The sequence below is a fragment of the Macrotis lagotis genome, chromosome 5 (assembly GCF_037893015.1).
Source record: "Macrotis lagotis isolate mMagLag1 chromosome 5, bilby.v1.9.chrom.fasta, whole genome shotgun sequence".
In the NCBI taxonomy this organism is placed as follows: domain Eukaryota; kingdom Metazoa; phylum Chordata; class Mammalia; order Peramelemorphia; family Peramelidae; genus Macrotis; species Macrotis lagotis.
Genome location: NC_133662.1, coordinates 20215323 through 20236038, shown reverse-complemented (window position 1 = coordinate 20236038; position 20716 = coordinate 20215323). Strand labels below are relative to the sequence as shown.

The following is a 20716-nucleotide window of genomic DNA, read 5'->3' as shown; positions in this document are numbered from 1 at the left end:
ATGCAGAAAATGGTACCTAGCAACTGGATCTTCTTCTCTAGGTCCCTTTTCTCTTTTGTGGGGATGTAGTATATTTGGATTGTCCACTGGTCATCTTTTACTTTGCCAACATGACTAGGCCAAATCCTTTTCTTTTTTCAGAGGGAGGAGACTGGCTTTCCTTATCTTGCCCAGGCTAGAGAATAAGTGGTCACTGTCTAACCCGATCCCATTGTTGACTGGCAGGGAAACTTTGATCTATTAAATGTCCAAGCTGGGCAGTTTGTTTCTCCTTAGGCAGTCTGGTGGTTTCCACTCCTATAGGTTTACCATATTGGCACTAGACCTTAGTACAGATATACAACCAATGTAGCCCTATTCCAGTTCTGAACTCCTGTGCTTAAGCAGTTCACAAGCTTCCTGGGTCCCAGGAGCATGAATTACAGGCATCTGCCACTGTGCCCAGCCCATGTCTTCTGATCAGAATTTTATTTGGAAATAACCTTTAACTTTTTCTGTGCCATGGACCCTTTCCTTTAATTCCCTTCACAAAAGAATGTCTTTTAAATGCATAAAATAAAAATCATTAGATTAAAAGAAACCAGTAATTTTGAAATACAGTTATGAAAATATTTTAAAAATCAAATTCATGGGTCCCAGTTGAAGAAGCCCTGACAGTCAATAAGTGATGGCCTAAGGAAGACTTTCAAGTCCAACTTTTGACACACACTGGCTGATCTTGGGCAAGCTATCTACCTTGGTACTCCCAATAGATACTAATTCATAAGCATTGGTAGAAAGAGTTTTCTCCTTTGGAATTCTAAGTTTCTTATGCTACATCTTTGAGCATTTGTCCTCATTGGATAATGTTCCTAGTGCTTGTCAATATCTCCCTATTGCTAGTTATTTTTATTGTTATAGTTATCTTTATCTGAATCTTATTTCCCACCCAGACAAGGTCAGGGAATCTTTGGACATGGTTAGTGCTTAATATATAATATTGATTAGGGTGGGTCAAGGAAAATTTTTTTAGGAGACATTTCCCTAAAACATGCTAATTTGTTCCTATAACTTTTTACTTTTCTCTAAGATGTTCTGGCTGAGCTTAAAGCTCAGCCCCCATTGATGGCACTCTACACTCATTCCTTGAAACTAAAGGATTGGGAAAATCAGATCAATGCATATTTATTAAATACTTTCTGCATGCCCAGCCTTGTGAGAGACAACATGAAAAGAAGACAGTTTCTATCCTCAAAGACCTTACAATTTAATTTGGAAGAGGACTAATTCATATACTTGAAATATTTAAAAGCTAACTAGTGCTAAATGTGCCTGGGTGATTATAAGTTCAATGGAAATTTATTTTTTACAAGGAAAATTTTTTTGCTTTCATCCCTTCCCCCGCCAGTGGGAACTCTCCCAAAAAAACCTTTGCAACAAATATATATATACACATGTATATCTGTATGTATACAGATATACATACATACATACATATATATATATATGTATATATATATAAAACCAATTTCCACACTTACCATGTCCAAAAAGATCTCATTCTACCCTAAGTCCATTACTTGACTTTGTCATGAGGTGGGAAGTATACTTCATTTTTGCTCCTTTCAACTCATGATTGTTCATTGCATTGCCTACTGACCTAAATACCTGAGGCTTTCAAAATTGTTTATTATAGTGTTGTTGTTCTTACATATAATTTGTTCCATTTCTGTTTATTTCATTCTGAATAAGTTCAGAGAAGTCTTCCCAGGTTTCTCTGCAACCATCCCTCTTATAATTTCATATGGTACTTTAATATTCCATTATATTCATAGCATTTGATCAACAACTCCCTGATTAATAGGCACTCCCTTTGTTTTCTACCACAAAAATATGCTAGTGAGTCCTTTTCCTTTTTTCTTCAATAATTTAGAGAAGTGAGGGGGTCTTCATGAAGGAGGTGACACTTGAAATGGACTTTGATAGGTATTATCTGAAGAGGAGGGCCCACATCAATCAAGGTGGGCCAGATGTAGTGCTGGGCCAGATGTAGTGCTGGGCAGGAACAGAGGTACATTTGAGTGGCAATGAGAAGAGCAGTCAGTAATGAGAGGTTGAATGGGGAGGTTGGTTTTTGATTATTTAGGATCTTGAAAGTCAGGCAGAGGATTGACCCTCTTCTTCAATTTCTTGGCTTAGAAATAATGCCCATATAAGTTTCACTAAGAAAGTGGAATGATAGACATTGACCTCTAGAGAAAATAATTAATAAATTTAAGTTCTTTACAATTATCTTATTAGATCCTCATGACAACACTAGGAAGTAGATGCTATTATTATCCTAATTTATGAGGAAACTGAGGTAGACAGCAGTTAAGTGACTTGTCCAGGGTTAAACAGTAATTGTCTAAAGTAGCATTTGAACTTCCTGAGTCTAGGGGAGCACCCCTCCCCAGTAGCTAAACTCCATTTCAGTCCCAGTTCACCAGTGATGTCAGGGATCACCTACTCACAAATCTACCTATGTCTGCTTTCCTTGTAGTCGAATCAAGAGCAATGTGGATGGACGATACTTGGTGGATGGTGTCCCCTTTAGCTGCTGCAACCCAAATTCTCCCCGGCCCTGCATACAAACCCAGCTCACCAACAACTCTGCCCATTACAGCTATGACTACCAGACTGAGGAACTCAACTTGTGGGCTCATGGCTGTCGGGAAGCACTGCTCTATTACTACAGCAGTATAATGAACACTACGGGCGCCATTGCCCTTCTTGTCTGGCTCTTTGAGGTACAGATTGGTTCTGCTTACTGTTGGACTATGTGGAGGGTATGGTTAGCAAGAAAATTGTTGTGGGGGTGGGCAAGGAAGGTTCTATCACCTTTGGGTTTTAAAGGGTTAACTGCTTTCCTTGGTGTCTTGTCATGCAGTATCCCTGACCTCATAATAGTCTGGGATGGCACTGGCCCCATGACAGGCTGTAATAATTTAGGTGGGTCCTGCTTTGAGCCAGTCTAATATAAAACAACTAGTTTTTGTTTAGCACTTTGAGATTTGAAAAGCCCTTTACCAATATTATATCATCTAGTCCTCACAACCTATAGAAGTAGGCATTATTTTCCCCTATTTTTTAAATAGATGAGAAAACTGAGGCAAACAAAGGTTAAACCATTTTCCCAGAGTCAAAGAGCTAGAAAGCATAATGAAACTTGATGTGAACTCAGGTCTTCCTGGCTTCAAGTCCAGTGCTCTATTTGCTGACCTAAAACTTGAACTTAAAAAAAAGAAAAAACAACAACACTATGACAGAGAACTTATAGGGAGATAATCATTAGTATTAGAAAAACATTCATGGAATAGGGTTCCTCTTATTTTTATATTAGGGGTTTCCCAGGTACTTTTCAAATTAATGAGCACATCAATTTCACAGAATGAGGTAAATCTCTTATTATTATTTTAGTATTTTAGTAGTATTATATTGTTTTTGCTTTTGCAAGGCAGTAGGGGTAAGTGACTAGTCCAGAGTCACACAACAAGGATGTGGTTGAGGGCAAATTTGAACTCAGGTCCTCTTGACTCCAGGTCTAGTGCTTTGTCCACTGTGCCACCTAGCTACTCTCGGATATACCTCTTTTAAAAATCCAGTTTATAAAATTGAAACAAGGGGAAGAATAGTGGTCTTTTGTTTTGTTTTTGGTTATTTCCACATTCTTGAAAAAAACCCCCAACAAATAACTGGCATTATGGCCAGCTACTCAGCAACATGAAATATTAATTTGTGAACCAACAAGAGAACAATTGGTGATTGGGGTGGGCTCAATCAAGAAAGACTTCTTGGATGAGGTGGTTTTAAGTAGGGTTGTTTAGAAGGGTTAGGGAAAGACTTCAAGGAGTCATTGAATTTAGCTCTTGTAACCAATCAGGAAAACAATTCATCATACCAGGCCATGTACCTTTCTGAAGGAAAGATTCCCTGGGAAGGGCCACAACCCCTTTTGAAATTCTGATTCTGAGGAAATGATAAACATAACAAACCTAGACATTTGGAAGTTTCACCTTTGATGTTATCAGTGTTACCATCTAATGTTATCCTTTGTTCTCAGAAGTTTCTCCTCCCCTCTCCCTAGGTAACTATTACCATTGGATTGCGCTACCTACACACAGCCCTGGAAAGTGTGGCCAATCCAGAGGATCCTGAGTGTGAGAGTGAAGGCTGGCTGCTAGAGAAGAGTGTACCAGAGACGTGGAAATCTATCCTGGAGAGTTTGAAAAAACTTGGCAAAGGCAGCCAGGTGGAAGCAGAGGGTGATGAAGGTGGCCAGGCCCCAGCAGCCAGCTGAGGTGTCTCTAAGAGACACCCCCACTGAACAATGACACAAGAGGAAGTGGTGGGACTCAGAGAGATAGTGGAAAATCTGCTCCCCTAATTTAATGTACATTCAAGTCCTCCTTGATCATCTTGAAGAAAACCCTTTCTCAGCGGCTAGGTGGGTTGATGGAAGAGTCAAACAGGACAGTTGCTAATGCTGACCATATTTGGAAAGGGTCCTCCCTCCCACTCATTCTTTCTGGAGAAACCCATACCCTTCAAAGGCTTCCTCCCTTTTTTTTTTAATGGGCCCCAACTCACTAAAGGGGCTGCTTTACCAAATGGGAATAACTATATTCACAATTTTTCTTGTTCTCCTAGTATGTAAATGTGATCCTAACAACTCAGAAATGGCTGCCTGCCTATACACATACTCTCCCCTTGCCTCACCCTATTCACTATTCAGTGCTTCTCTCTTTTTATTTTGAATCACTTCCCTTGCATACCTCTAGGCAGGTGTCACTCAAATAATTCAGGAAATAAGGATCCTGTCGGGGCTCAACTCTGTGTAAGCTGGAGAGGATGCTGAGGGTCCCATTGCTAACTCCAGATCTGCTTTATTTCCAAGATCATGTGTACAAAAGCAACACTTAATGAATCTAGATGGGATCACATTAGAGGAGTTAAAGTTCCTCAGCAATTCATTTTAGATAGAGCTTTGAGCAGAGCAGGTCAAATGTAACCATAGCCAGCACATGGCATCTCAAAACCTTTGCTTACACTGTTCTGAGACAGACATTGCCACACTGGATTTCTTTCTTTTAAAAAAAAAAATCTGACCATAGTTTTGCCCTGGAGGGTAGTAGAGATATCTTCCGTATGAAATAACTTTGAGTCCTGTGACCAGGGATAACAGGATTCCACAGGTACATCCCAGCCTCCCAGGTAAGAGATGGTGAGGATCCATATTTTGGAAATGTACCTTGAGAAAGGCCTTAGGTTACAAGCCTAGACATGAGAAGAACCAGGTCAGATACATTTGGGTATAGTGGAGGAATGATATTACCTGCATTCCAAAATCTTAGTGACCAGGCCAAAGCAGACACTCATCACTGCTCTGAAGGACCAGTTGAGGAATCTGCTTGCTGACTGCATCGCCGTTCAACTAAAGACCATTCTGCAGCCTCTGAAACCAAAGTTGGCGGAGGGAACACATAGCATTTCTGCTATCAGGGTTGGAGGGAAGAGGACTGCTCAGAGAGGTTTTTTTTCTGTGACAGCTTCAATCAAATCAAGGTTGGAGTCCCAATGAAACCTAAGTATCTTCCACAGCCCACTCCTTGCCTTTTCACTTTACATCCATGGCGATAAAGATCAGCTTTATCATCACTTACCTATCACTGCCCTTTGTTCTACCCTCATGAATAGAGCTAAATAATATGGAACCTTGGAGAGGGAAACCAAGTTTTAGACTCTGGTTTGCCATTGGTTTTTAATGTATTACCGGGCAATCTACATGGGTTTTTCTATCCTGCAGTTGAGAGATGTGACCTGAGGACTGTTATACTTTTTTTTCCTTCAGAACTGGAACATAGGCTTGCCTGTTATCAAAGTGGATGAAGACTACTTTTAACACATTTAACTATGTCCCAGCAGCAGTTCTTTTTGACCCAAAGCTCCTGTATTAACTGTTTTTTTTACTGTGACAGGAAAGCTACGTATTAACTACCTATATTTGTGCCCCTGAACAAAGCCAAATGGCACTATGCAAATGTTTTAGGCTCACACTTGTACCTATGCTGTTGTCAGCTGTTAATATAGACATTAAAAACATTTTAAGAACAACTTTGGTTAAATGAATGTCATGTAATATAGTATGAAACACTGAAACCCAAACTCTGGCTAAAGTTAATATTATCTACTGAAAAGATATTGAGATAGTTCTTTTAAAGAACAATACCTTGTATTGGTGATACCTCTCATTGATCTATTGAGAACTAATCTCAATTTGACCCTGTTTATATTTGTTATATTTTGCTCTTAGATGAATATTAACCTTCTTTTAAATTTCCAAACACAAACATATGTGTGGGCCTGACTCTGAATTCTTTGACTATCTCTTTAGTTGACACATTCCCACAACCAGGGAAACTAAGGGAGTTGGAAGAAATATGGGAGTGAATAACTTAAGCCACTGTGAAAACCTACGAGCCACAGGGGATAAGGAGCAAATGAATATTGTCTCTTCTGAAGCCATGTCAGCTCTCAAATCATTTTTTTTTTGGGGGGGGAAGGATGTCACCTTATTGAATACCAATGAATCTTGGTAATCTCAGATGAAAAATTCTATTAAGATTCTATGTAGGGAAAAAAAAAGATTCTATGTAGACTCTGCTCACCTGCACCAATAACTAATAAGCCTTTATCATCAGTCACCTCTTCCTTCTGTCATTCCTCATTTTCATTGGTGGTATAAAGTTAGTTTTCTAAATGGGCTGTTCAATTCTTTATTTACTGAATACCTGCTATATGCAAAACATTCCATCATTGTGGAGGACACAGAGATCATTTCTGCCCTCAGGAGATCTAAAATCTAGTAGACATTGGGGTAGACTTACTATTCCTTTAGGTTTATGTGTGTTAGTCAATATCCTGGGGACAAATCAGGGATTTTTACTTATTTCAGTACTCAAGAGTCTGTGATCTGGTAGGGGTATCCCCTACATTAATCACCTTTGTCTTAGTACAGAGGCTTCATGGTTTTTGTCATTGAAAAGTTTCACCACTTAGTGACCCAACATCTGGCAACAATCCCCTCTCTTAACTGAGCCATGTTGGTCCTTCAGTAATAGATGCCCGATCTTGTTGTCAGCTCTATACTCGAAATCTCCCCATATTGGTAGATAGGCTCTTCTGGCTTTCAAGAACCCCTCCCCTATTTGCCCAAGAACTAACTAAGGTAAGACTTTGGAGTAGAATTTTATGGGAACTGGGGATTTATTACTTAAAAATAAAAATAAAACCTATCATGAAATAGAAAAGTTTATTTAGAAAGACTAAGGATAAGGAATTTGTGCACAAACTGAGAACATGGAAGAACTTCTAATATCTTTCAGCTCCTAAATACAGCTAGCTAATAATTTCAGGGCATATAAACCTTGAGTAACCTTAATATAGTTAAGAAGATTAACTGCTAGCTGTGAAACTTCTCACCCCATCCAGGACACTCTTAATGTGGAGCACAGCCCAGGCTAGCAGGTTTACAGATTAGCCAGGACAGGGGAAGACATTGTTTCCTTTTTTTTTTCCAAGGCAATGGGGTTAAGTGGCTTGCCCAAGGCCACACAGCTAGGTAATTATTAAATGTCTGAGGCCGGATTTGAACTCAGGCACTCCTGACTCCAGGGCCAGTGCTCTACTCACTGTGCCACCTAGCCGCCCCTCCTCATTTTATAGTTAAGTAAAACTCACTCCTAGTGAAAGGGCAAGAAAAGGGAAGGTCTCCACCAGGCAGCAGCCATGAAGAGTTCAAAGGGTTTAGTGGGACACTGATATAAAGAATTCGGAAGTCTTTGAAAAAATCATTAAAATAAAATGCAATAGGGGCCTGGAAGGAGAGAAGGATGAAGAAGGGATCTTCCTAACTCATATTAAACAAAGCCTGACCAGGGGAAATGCAGACTCACAAGTGAGGGAATTTCTTCTGAAAGTGAAGGATGAATAGAAAAAATAAGGTAACTGGGAGATCAAATTGACTAAATCGTATTCCCCCACCCCATTCATCCACCCTGCCACTTCCCTTTAGTTAGGATTAGGATACAAAGTATATTTCTTTTGTAAAGTTTCTCCTAATTCTGTTTTCTTATTAATTAGTTTTGGAAAATTATCAGAAGCAGTAAAGTTCCTATTCCTTTTCTTAGGTAAGACCATTATAATTTGCAATGTCTGGTGTAACAAATAAGGACCCGTGAAAAGCAGAGTAGAGAATTTCAAGAGCTGAAACCTAGATGTTTCTTAACAAAATCCAAGTTTTTCAACTATGGGGAGATCCTCCTCCCCAGCCCTCTTTTCTTCTTGGACCTAGATCCATCATAATCCAAAGCGGAAAGGTCACAAGCTGTCATAACTATTTAATGTGCAACTTAATCAGGCAAAGTGATGACCAAGCATTCTTTGGGAAGGTGAAGAGAAGGGTTCAGCTAATGGCCATAATTGACACTAATAATATAATCACCTTAATTTTCAGCTTAATACAAATGCCCCATGTTGTCAGCAAGGTGAGAGGGTGAAAACAGTTCCAAAGCATTTAATGTGATAAATTTAAGAAAGGGTAATAGGCCAGTATGATCAACACCTAAAGCATTTATTTGAATACCTTTTAAACTTTTTACATATGATACATTCCAAATTTTACAAATTGTCCACAGATTTTAAAGTTATAGCCAATTTATTAAACAGGTATGACTTCCCCTGATATTGAAAGCTTATTTATATAAACATTTCTACAATGAACATAAATACATGCGGAACAAATAATAAACAAAGATAGCTCATTATGGAAAGAAGAGGACTAGGTTTAAGAGCAAACCCCACTCCTCTCCTCTCCAATAAACCCTCACAAAGTTCAAAATTCTATGTTGCTATTTTATGTAAATTCTTAATTCTCTCAAAGACTATAAGCCTCACTATTTTAGATAATGGAACCTGAGAGAATCAATTTTTCTTTGCTAACTCAGGATGTTGTGGATTTAGGCACAATAGCTGGTGTATTTGTATTAAGGAAGTGCCTACAATTTATAATACTTCTGGGAAAAAGTCAAACTGGCCTTGCAATTTTAAACAAGTGCTCTGTGAACCTAAAGAGAGAGCCTAAAGAAAACTGAGGCAGAAACAACTTTTAAAAAATGTCTACATCATGCACAACATAAACATTAAGATTTAGTTCTACTTGAAGGCAAAGAAAAAGGTAGAGAGTGACTGGATTTCAGTTTGGACTTTCTTGTTGCACTTAGCTAGGTGTGCCTGTCAGAAGTAGGAAGACAGTTCTGTAGTGCTCTTTAGAAAAGACAGAGTCCTTTCAGACACTGACTATTTTTGAGAGGAAACAGAGCTGATGCTGGCTACTTTACATTGCTTTTGCATTGCTGTTTATTTTATTACAAAGTCTGGATTTATAATCCTACTCATGGATCTTCTCCCAGTACATACATGTGGTATGAAAAAAGAATTTAAAATACTAACTCTATAAAATCCCCCAAAATGATTTGAAGTCCTAGTGGACATTCAAAAGATCAGGGGTTCAAAGAAAAATAAATGAAAGGGTCACTCAAGGAAATTCATTGTATTCAATAGTCCTTTACTAACATAGTGACTTAGAAAGAAAGGAGGGTCTTGATTTGCACCTTGCACCATCTGGCATGCTGATCTCCAAGCACATAAGAGCAAATCTCAAAGGCTCCTGGTATATTGGTATACCAAGTCTGAGTGTCTGTGCTATACTAGTATATAATTTATAAAATAGACCTGAAGCAGACATCTTTCCAGGAAGCCACGTCCTAGGCAGGGGTGGACGAGGTCCAAGAATGATAATATTAAAGAAGGACCCACTATGATATGGGCTGACTGAGAAACATATTGAGTGTTGCAGGTTAAATAGAAATGAAATCAGTTCAGAGAAATGCTGTAGAGAAAACATTGAGTTTTCATTCTCAGTAGGTTTTGATTCCAGGAGCAAACATTCCCAATATTTTTTTTCCTGGAAATTAAGCCAAACAGCATTTGTATCTGAAAAACGAGGCTATTAAGAGATTAAAAAAATTAGGCGCTTATTTCTTACATAGCCCCTCCCTCCCCCCGCCCCCCCCAATTATTCAAAAAGCCCTTTAATGAGAGTTCTTTATGCACTGAATCTCGAAACCACCAAAAAAACAAGAGCCTCAAAAATAAATCTTTTAAAAATACTGAAAACTAATCAGCATATTCCAGGAAAATTCCTCCCCGAAGTTGCCCTCCCCTCCCCTCCCTTGTGCTATTCACACAATCATTGGGAACAGTGCAATGCAGCAGAGACACATTAGACTTAATTGTTTTGCTTTTAAAGCTATTGTTCCTTCAGCAGAAGGAAAAATTAAATTGGAAGGCAAACCAAGCTCCAAGTGTAGAGAGTTGTCCAGGGAAAACCTGGAATCTAAGAGATAAAAAGGTCACCTGGCAGTCCGCCCATACAAACACACACATGCACACAGACATACAAACATACATACACACGCCCAATGGCGTAATTGCTTCATTTCCTTGCCTGAATATGATCAGCTTCAGGCCTGAAATGCAGGATAATAAATAATGAAAAATGGCTCAGATCACCAGAGAATGGCCAAAGACAACTAGGGGAAATATCCATCTTTGCAATCATCTCCTCTCTCCATTTGTGTGTACTCACAGTCAGGCTTCCTAAAAGAGTCACACTCTTATAACAGCAAAAGGAAGCGCCTTATTGGGACTACAATCCCAAGAAGTTTCATCCAAAGGAAGGGTAGTGCAAACAGTGATTATAGAAGGGAACCCGCTGAAGAAGATGCTGTTTACCCAGTCCCTGGAACCAAAAACTTTGAAAATAAAACTGGGGGGAAGAAAAGCTTAAATAAAGAATTTATTTTCAAACTCAGTAGACCTTATTTTCTACTCCTTGTCTGAAAAGCTGACTGGGTTACAAAAATCAAAGTTCATGTTTTCCAAAGCTAAGTGATTACAAATGTTGCCAATCAATGCCAACAAGCGTCTGGTTTGCTTCCTGGGCATGCCCAATTTCCTCTGTAATACTGTGCTGCTGCCAGAGTTTCTGAATCTTCTTAAATCGCTCTTTGCACAAGTGTAAGGGATTCCCACGCCTGTAAGAGAGAAACATTTTCCTTAGGCACATTCATTTCACTATTTCTCTAACCCCTCTATCAATAATTGTGAAAAAAGGCAAGTTTGCATTTTTCAGTGCCTCTGGTTTGACAATTGTGGTTATTAGTGACAACCTGGAAAGACTGAAGAGTAGTTAACAAGGCAGGAGCAGCCCATGGCTGAAAGGGAAAAATGCTTCCTTTCATCCTTGTTAAGACAGACAGAAAACTATCTGTCAGATTGCAGATGAAGGTATTTTTTTTTTTTAGGTTTTTGCAAGGCAGTGGGGTTAAGTGGCTTGCCCAAGGCCACACAGCTAAGTAATTATGAAGTGTCTGAGGCTGAATTTGAACTCAGGTCTGCCTGACTTCAGGGCTGGTGCTCTATCCACTGCACCACCTAGCTGAACTTCATTTATTTATTTATTTGGGGTTTTTTTTTTTGCAAGGCAAATGGAGTTAAGTGGCTTGCCCAAGGCCACACAGCTAGGTAATTATTAAGTGTCTGAGACCGGATTTGAACCCAGGTACTCCTGACTCCAAGGCCGGTGCTTTATCCACTACGCCACCTAGCCGCCCCTGCTGAACTTCATTTAATAATCACAGTTTCCATTTAGGAGGTAAATTATATTCTACAAGTGGAAAGAGGAAATCATTCATCAAATACGGGATCATGACATTGTTCTGAAGATCATATGATCATTTAGAGCCTGAAAGAACTTAGAGGTCATCAAGTTCAAACCCCTCATTTTATAAATGAGGAAACTGAAGCCCAGAGAGTTCCATGTTCCCCCTCCCTGTCTCACACAAATAAACAGTTGTGCAAGTCTCAGAGCTGGTGAGGAATCCAGAAAGATCTTCCTCATTAAGTTCAAATTTTAATTTAGTTACAACCCCATCCTATAAGCTCTAATGGTTTATTATATATACCAGGTACCAAGTTCCTGACTCTGGTCTCTCAGTCCCCCTTCTCCTTTTTTTACTCCTCCCTTTAACCAAGAGTAGTATTTCTTTCAGACTCTGAGGTAGGGGACACATGGGAATGGAGAAAAATGTATTTGGGTTACTACTATTAGAAACAATCAGAAGAGGATGGATAGGAGCTTCAGACAGCAGGAGAAGCAGAGAGGTAGGAAATACTAGCCGTGAAGTTGGCAGAGACCTGGGTTCAAATGATCCTGGGTAAGTCACTGAGCTGCGTTCTTTTCCTTTGGAATTTGATAGTGATACTTGTAACATCTACTTTACAAGCCTGTGATGAGGAAATTGCTTTGAAACTCTTACAGCGCTACATAATGTGAGTTATTACCATGACCATGATCATCATCATCATCATCATAATAGAACAGCTTTGGATCAGAAGGTACCTCCTCTCAGGGTTTCTTCCTATATCTGGCATAGGCCTACAATAACTTGCCCTGATTTAATTATTCCAGAGACTAGAGTTTCCACACCCTTTGTCTTTAGTATCTGTGCTCTATGTATGGCAAGGCAGTCATTCACCTAGGCTACAACTCCCCCACCTTTTTGGGAGCAATGGCATGGTCTCTAGTAGTGTCCTCTGGTAGCAGTAATAAGTGCTTGTGGGAGCAAAACACCCCGTTCAAAGACACCGGAATTGTCCATTTAAATTCTGCATGGGAGAAGTTAAGAGGAAGATGAGGAATGGATAATGCCTTGAGAGATTTATATTTTCTTTAAATAAATCTTATATATAAAAATCTTTTATAAATATATTGCATATACACACAGACACAGACATACACCCACCACCCAATGCTACTACATAGCAGTCTAGAACTCAGTCAGTTATCAGACGTGCAGGACAGGAAAAGAAGGTACTTCTTTGCTGATTTCACTATGCTAATAATTTTCTTGGATTACTGAGGACTCATGTGTAGAAGAACATCTATCCATCATCCTGGTCCCAAGTGGTCATCTGATTTCTTGAGACTGTCAACACAATGCCTAACTGGTGACCAATTCCCCCCCCATCCCCCCAAAATTTTGGCAACAAACAATCAAGAAACATCCCAAACTATTCTTGCCCACTGGGCAAAAGAGGCCCTGGACATCCAGAAATATAATCAATGATATCATTACATATGTAACATGTTGAGCAGTGCAATTTTCATTAGCTCTTTTACTTACTAACCTAACATGTTGTTAATTAAGTCACTTCTCTAATGGGAGTTTCCTCATCTTTAAAATGAGAATGTTGAATAAGATGGTCTCTAAGGTCCCATCCACATTTAAATACCACATGAAGGCTCCACTCATGTCATTATCCTAGACTGCAGTATTACCTGAGTCCCTGGTCTGTTTCTCCGTAGTCATCAAGGTATGGAGGAGCGTAAAAGCAGCCTTTGGTTTTCCCAGCTAAAAACAGCACTTGACATTCTCGCACTCTATAAAGACACATTTTGTGTTAGTTTGGGTATAACTTCAAATGAATGGAAGACTCATAATGCAATCAGCTACAGAGCAGAATGTACACAGTCTTAGATGGGTCTATTTAGGAAATACTAGTAGGACTTCATCCTACCCTGGTCTGACCTAAAATGAGGTCTTTCCCTACCATTTAAAAAAAACAAAACTGAAACTCCAATTCTCCAATGGATATGTGATCCTTCCATTAATGCAGATTGCATTCTAGCCTACCAATCATGTGTGATTCTTGTTCATATTATCCTATAAGTTAGCACAGGGGATTCATTCAACATTTCTGGGGTATTTTTTGAGTTCTCTTGATATTGTGGAGCTAACAATGAAGCATCTGGGGAAGTTCATTCATCAATTAACTCTTGTTCTCATTAAGTTATCAGTTTATCTTTTTGTGTGCTATATATTGCTTTACACCATGTTTTGTTTCTAAGCTACTGCAGCTTGCCAATTAAATCTCGTAACATCTTGTGAAGTAAAGTGTTTTTATTATTCCTGCTTTACAGATGAAAAAACTGAGGCTAAGAGGTTAAGTGCTTTGCCCAGGATCACAAAACTGTAGGATTTGAACTCAAATCTTGTGGGTTCCAAGTCACTGTGCTCCAATGGTTTCAAAAGTTCTCTTAATGATATCTTGGTTACTTAAAAGAAGAAAAAAGAGCCCACAAAACCTGGATTGATTCTGCTAAGAACTATGCAAGTCCTCACCTCAAAAAGATCCCTACTCCAGACCCACAGGCATAGGTATGTGCAGTGCAGGCTCCGACATCTTCCCCTTCCAGCTCAGTTTGGCAGCAGTAGCTCTGGGAGCACAGCATGGTGCCACACACAAGACACAGGGTGGGTGCTCGGCTCTTATCCCCTCCAGATTTGGGACACCTTCAAGAGGCCAAGGGAAACACAAGACATAGCTTTAATACACACAAGAATGGTTAGAACTTTATATTGCTTCTAGATTTTTGTTTTAAATTAAACATGTTATTGAACTCTTCCATGTAATTATTACAAGTTTTTCCTTGGGTTTTATTTCTAAATATGCTGGGATGACATTCTTAGAAATTAAGTTGTGACTATGAAGTGTTAACTTTATAATTATCTTTATAGGAATTAAAAAAAACCCCACCAACTTCATGTAAAATGATCGAGTGCTCCCAGTGGTATCAGATTTCATGGCTTAAAATGGCAATAGGGCAAAAAACTTACGAGAAATTAGATGCTTGATTAATGAGGCTGCTGTAATCATCTGGAAGGTCTATTAATTTGTTAGACTCTCTTGCATAGCTAAAACAAAACAGAATATGATACTAATGAATACATAGTCCACATACATCTAAATCCAACAGTGAAATTTTTCCAACTTTGACAACATTGTTACCACTGTGTCCATAAAACCACCATACTGACATTGTTGTACATATATATACAGCTAGCAACAAGTCAGAGCAGAGGATATATTCTTTAAGGATTAAAAAAAAAAAATCACACAAAAATGCTAGTTCAAATCTAATCCTTTTAGACTCAAAATGTTACTCTATACCCTATTCTGGAAGCCTCTCTTATCTCTTAAGTTTTGAAAGTCAAAGTTTTATTGAGATTTTGCTCAGGACAATGTATGATCTACTCAGTGGCTGTCCCACAGGCCCAGTCATGTCCTGCCCAGGACCAGTAACAACATTTCTACAGGGTATGCTCACTGTAAGGACAAGGAGGTCAGGTCTACTGCTCTTCCACAACAAGGAGGTGTCAATAGGAAGGAAATGAGCCTAGTAGGAAATACAAGGGAAATGAATTTTCTAGAGTTTGGAATTTCTTTATGAAGCAATGGCAATGACTTCATTTTAACTAAAAGCTCATTCTCTTAAGTATTTCTGATGCTAAGGAAAATAGCTTGTGCCAAAGCAAATTCCTCCTAAGTGGATGGAAGCAAGGACCAAAACAGTGAAAAGATAAAGTAGAACATGCCTATGTTTAATGTCAATTCATCCTTCTAAATTATATTTCATCATTTACATAGTTGGAAAATGTCTATGTAAATATATGACCAATGAAAAACTAAGGGAAAAAAAAGAATATCCTTCCTCCTTCTCCCAGATTTCTTACAAATTTTGAGTTACCTTATGGCTTGTCTTCCACCTTCCAGATATTTTTTGACTTCATTATTATTGCACCAACTTTAATGGGGAAGAAAATTATAGTTTTATTTATAATAAAGCAGAATTATAATTTCCAAAAAAGTCTAATCTTAGTAACCGCCAACAAAAGAATATTCAAATACATAAGTAAAAAAATGATGTGCATGAAACTGCAATTCCATAATTTACATTTTGGTTAAAAGTATAATTATTTTTGATAACCAAAACTCGCTATTTGATTCTGTGTCCCATTTGGAGCTGATCTAATTAAATATATATATATATATATTTTGAAGGCTAGGATCTTTATTCTTCTTGAAAATTCTAATAGATATTCATTTTTTAATACATTATTTTTAACATTTAGATTGCTAATACTCTCAGAATTTATAGTATATGATGTTAGATGAGTTTCTAATTCCATTCTTATTGTACTATAAACTTCATGGTTATTAACTTTTATTGAATTATTCTCTTCAAATAATGTTTTATGACCCTGGATTCATTAAACATGAATCTATTCTGTCTTTGGTTCTAATTCCAATTATCTATTCAGTTTCACTGATCTCACTTTTATCTAGTATGAGATAATTTTAATGCAAATTTATGCAGCTAAGCAATAATTATTAAAATCCAGCATTAAAGAAAGAAATATCCGAGCTCTAAACAGTATATTATCTCTGTTAAAGAAAGAGAGAAGAAATGTACTTGATTTGTAAATCTTCTGAATTCCACATTACAGGATCATGGCTTTAGAGCTGGAAAGGATCTTAGAAGTTATCAAGGCCAACCCTTTCATTTGATAGATGAGGAAATGAGTCCAATGGAAGTTAAGTAACTTACCAGGAAGCACCAGGAACTAAATCCAGGTTCTCTGACTCCAAAAGCTCTTACCACAGTACTATAATGGTCAGCACTTGAATTTGCAAATTGTGGAAAGTATCATGAATTCAAATTAACTGAGGAAAAGCCATTGTGAATCAGTGGAATAGATGAATTATTCTGAGTTATTAAAAATAGTTTTTATTACTTTTATATGTATAATTGGAAACAACTACAAACAACGACAATCCAAATAGGATTCATTACTGTTTCACTAATTGAGTTGCTGTACCATGTGAATGATTCCCCCCCCTTAGACCGAAGCATTTGCAAAGCCTATTGATAACAATAGACTTGCTTTATTTTGATTTCACAGCCCAAATTCCTATACCCCGTGTTTTTGTTTTTACAAGGCAATGGAATTAAGTGACTTGTCCAAGACCACATAGCTAGGTAATTATTAATATCTGAGAACAGATTAGAACTCAGGTCCTCCTGACTCCAGGGCCGATGCTCTATCCATTGTGCCACCTAGCTGCCCTATTCCCATACTCTGGAAGGGACCTGGTAGAGGTAGAAAGAGCAAATGGGGGAGAAAGAGCACATCAGTAGGTCTGGGTTCTAGCCTTAGCTCTGCCCCCAAGAGACCTTTGACCTGGTTAATTCACACAACCAATTTCTCTAGATCTAAGTTTCTTTTCATATAGAATTCTCATTCTAAGTTCAGAGTAGATAGTTAAGAATCCATCCAACACAGATTCTATCATCTATTTAGTAAAGTTCATAAGGTTTTTTGCTTTAATAAGGTAAAAAATCCCTCTTTCCATTCTGCTTTTGCTACTAACAATTGCCTTTGTAAATGCTTCAGCCTAAGAGGGGGAGTCATTTTGGTGGTGCAGGATCTCAATTAGTGGAACTCTAATGAAGTTTTGCTGTGCATCTAGTTATGAATACAACAGAAGAAGTGAATTATTCATTTTTAATTCAAGATAATTGTAATTGAGGGAAAATTTTTTTGTTACCTTTCGATTAATGTATTCATTATCTTGCTGTTTTCTTGAAAAAGGCATATGAGGTTGTTTGGCAGAGAAAGATAGCTACATAAATGTTCAAACAGATTTGCTCCACTTACTGAATGGAGATAAGAAAGGGAGAAAAATGTAAAATGTACAAATTTTATATAGGACACAAATATCAAGCAAAATGATTTTATGAGGATTAAAATTTTAAAAATAAACAATGGAGGGCCCTTTAAGAAAATAATAATAAAGGAGAAAACATTCCAACTTTTCTAGATTAAAAATGGTGGATTCATATTACTAAGCAACTTTTGTAAAAAGATTATTGGACTGGGCACTAAGAAATCTGTGCCTTTAATCCCAGCCCCAGCCACTGATTTACTGTTACCTCTAGCAAATTATTTAGCCTCTTTGGATCTCAATTTTGTCTTTTGTAAAATGTACATAACATATCTGAGCATATAAGGTATATGAATCAAATAAAATAAAGAATATGGCAATGTTTCAGAAAGTAAAAATTGTTATATAAATCTGAAATATTATTTTGAGAAATGGGTGCATCCTTGCTAAAAAGCTAACAAATTCAACAAAAATCTATTTCATTCCTACTTACTTCCTCACTCTCCCCCTGCCCCTTGAAAAAGAAAAAACAAACAAAATCCTTGCAACAAATATGCATAGTTAAGGCAAACAAATTCCCACACTGACCATTTACAAAAACTTAATTTTAATTTACTTCCTGAGTCTATAAGCTCTCCGTTGGGACAGCACATTTCATTATGAGTTTGGCATATTTATAGAAATCATTTCTCTTTCCTTTTGGCTTACTATGTATAGCCATATTCAGACTTTTTACTTGGTAAATGAATTGAATACAAAACATTTAAAAAAGCATTAAGACAAATACTCTGGTTTCTCCTCAGATTGCATAAATCTAAGAATAGTAAGACAAACAATCAAAACAACATTTAAACTGATCTTATTGGGAACTACTAGGATATTAAGTTATAACTTCCACATATATCTTAAGGTTCAAAATTTTCATGGTCCTGGAAACTGGTTCAGTCTTTTTTCAAATCCCAGCTAAGCCAGTTTATAGATAACATTAAATAAAACATATTAAAAAATCTAGACATTACTGAGATGTTAGATGCTTGTGATATTTTACTCTTCTGTACCAATATATCAAACTGGATCTATACAAGTGAGAATTTTAATCTCTCCATGAAGCAGTGCAATAATGAAGTAAATAATAGACAACTGTAGAATAATAGCTAAGAGCTATTAACAGAGAGCTGTTATATTTTTGTACAAATATTCATATAAATATTATTTAAATTTTATCTTCATAATAACTATGAGATAAAACTATTATTATCTTCATTTTATAAATGAGGAAAAAGAAAGCTGGCAGAGTCACAGTCAGTAATTTTAGTTTTTTTCATTTTTTTGACTCAATCTTTCATCAAATATTCACAATCAAAGGACTGAACATGTTTTACAATAACTCAAAACTTAGTAATTTACCTTGGATTTCAGATGGGGCAGGAACTCCATTTAAGTAATGGAAAAACAAGGCAGAGCATCTCAGGAAAGGCATAATTCCAGCTTTGACACTCCTCCACAGATGCCAGCCTGAGGGAATTTCTTTCAAGGCACTTTAGTACAAAATGAATTATTATTTGGAAGTGTAATGAGAAACAGTCACTTTAATTAGAACATAGAAAAAAATTAAAATTAAAAAAAAATTGGAGGCAGCTAGGTGGCACAGTGGATGGAGCACTGATCTGACAATACCTAGCTGTGTGACCTTGGGCAAGTAACTTAACCCCACTGCCTTTAAAATTAAAATAAGAAAAAAACATACGATAAAAATAAGGAGGAATAGTTGAGTGTGATGCTAGATCTCTTTCAGAGAGGCAGTATAATAAAGCTAATGATAATACCTGAAATGCAGTTTGGCAAGTATAAGTCATATTGTTCAAGTCTCATGTATAGTTTTAATTACTCTCTTACTACATGATAGCTATGGTCTTCCCCAACTGGGCCCTGGCAAATTACCAGAATAAATCAAATATCCTAGAACCAATGTCAGTGACTCTCCAACCTCTGGAGTTGAGTCATGCTACTATTATTCGATTTTATAAAATCTTGCCTTCACTCTTCCATCTTCCTAAAAATGTTATGTGACATATAAAAGTATTCTCTGACTTTCAGAGAAAATGCTATAAAATAAAATTTTGTCAAGTTTGAGAGACCTGTTATCTTGCTGGTATGGGTCCTGTCTCTAATAGTTCATCCAAAGCATTCATTATGTGCAATTCATGTCCATGTTGACCTGAAATTCTCCACAGGTCTACTGATATCAGTGGGCTATCCTTTGGTTATTCATTGTTTTTAGAACATGTTAAGCCACATTCCTTCTCCATTCACAAAGTTTTCTGATAATGCCTGATGCTTTTACACAGCTTTTGGAGATTGTGTTATGGATTTTCTTCCAATTAAATTTTATATTTGTAAATGAAAATTGTCTTCTCTTCCTCCCATCTTCCTACACTGTTCCAAAATGGGAAAGCAAGAATAACACAATCTTCTCTTACAAACATGTAGAATCAAGGAAAACAAATATCATTACTGGCCATGTCCAAATGTCTGAACCTGTACTCTAAGTTCATCATCTCTCTATTAGGAGGTACTTAGTAGTTTGTCCCATCATAAGTCTACTGGAATCATGGTTGGTCACTAAGTTCATCTGAATTCCACAAATTTCCCTTCTTCTGCTTAAATCATTCTACATCAATTTATACATGTCTTTCCAGGTATTTTTGGAATCATTCCCTTTATCATTTCCTATAGCATAGTACTATTCCATCACATTTTTATATCATAACTTGGTCAGTCATTCCTCAATTAATGGATTTCCCCTCACTGCTAGGTAATTATAAGTGTCTGAGGCCGGCTTTGAACTCAGGTCCTCCTGATTCCAGGACCAGTGCTCTACTCCCTAAGCCAAATAGCTGTCCCTATAAATATTTCTGTACACATAGATCCTTATTCTTTTTCTTTAATCTCTTTAGGGTATAGAAATAATAGTGGTATTGGTGTTTCAAAAGGTAAATATAGTTTA

General features: G+C 37.4%; 2 protein-coding genes across 8 annotated transcripts in view; one reads left to right on the top strand and one right to left on the bottom strand.

Moving 5' to 3' along the window:
- The window catches only part of PRPH2 (peripherin 2), a 40986-nt gene extending 34830 nt beyond the window's left edge, over window positions 1–6156 (top strand). The window contains exons 3-4 of the mRNA XM_074236979.1: window positions 2522–2768; window positions 4106–6156. Coding sequence (XP_074093080.1) covers window positions 2522–2768; window positions 4106–4318 — 460 coding nt within the window. The 3' untranslated portion in view covers window positions 4319–6156. The remainder of the gene's footprint in view (window positions 1–2521; window positions 2769–4105) is intronic.
- A 2475-nt stretch (window positions 6157–8631) lies between these two features.
- UBR2 (ubiquitin protein ligase E3 component n-recognin 2) overlaps window positions 8632–20716 on the bottom strand; it is a 157516-nt gene continuing 145431 nt past the window's right edge. For 6 of the 7 annotated variants that reach the window (XM_074236965.1, XM_074236964.1, XM_074236966.1 and 3 more), the window contains 7 exons: window positions 19117–19247; window positions 17593–17701; window positions 15731–15787; window positions 14820–14897; window positions 14325–14495; window positions 13481–13582; window positions 8632–11174 (listed from right to left, as the gene is read on the bottom strand). In XM_074236965.1, the coding sequence (XP_074093066.1) occupies window positions 11033–11174; window positions 13481–13582; window positions 14325–14495; window positions 14820–14897; window positions 15731–15787; window positions 17593–17701; window positions 19117–19247 (790 nt within the window). In that variant the 3' untranslated portion in view covers window positions 8632–11032. Of the gene's footprint in view, window positions 11175–12697; window positions 12808–13480; window positions 13583–14324; window positions 14496–14819; window positions 14898–15730; window positions 15788–17592; window positions 17702–19116; window positions 19248–20716 lie in introns of all 7 variants that reach the window. The other variant, XR_012478543.1, reaches the window with a different exon arrangement.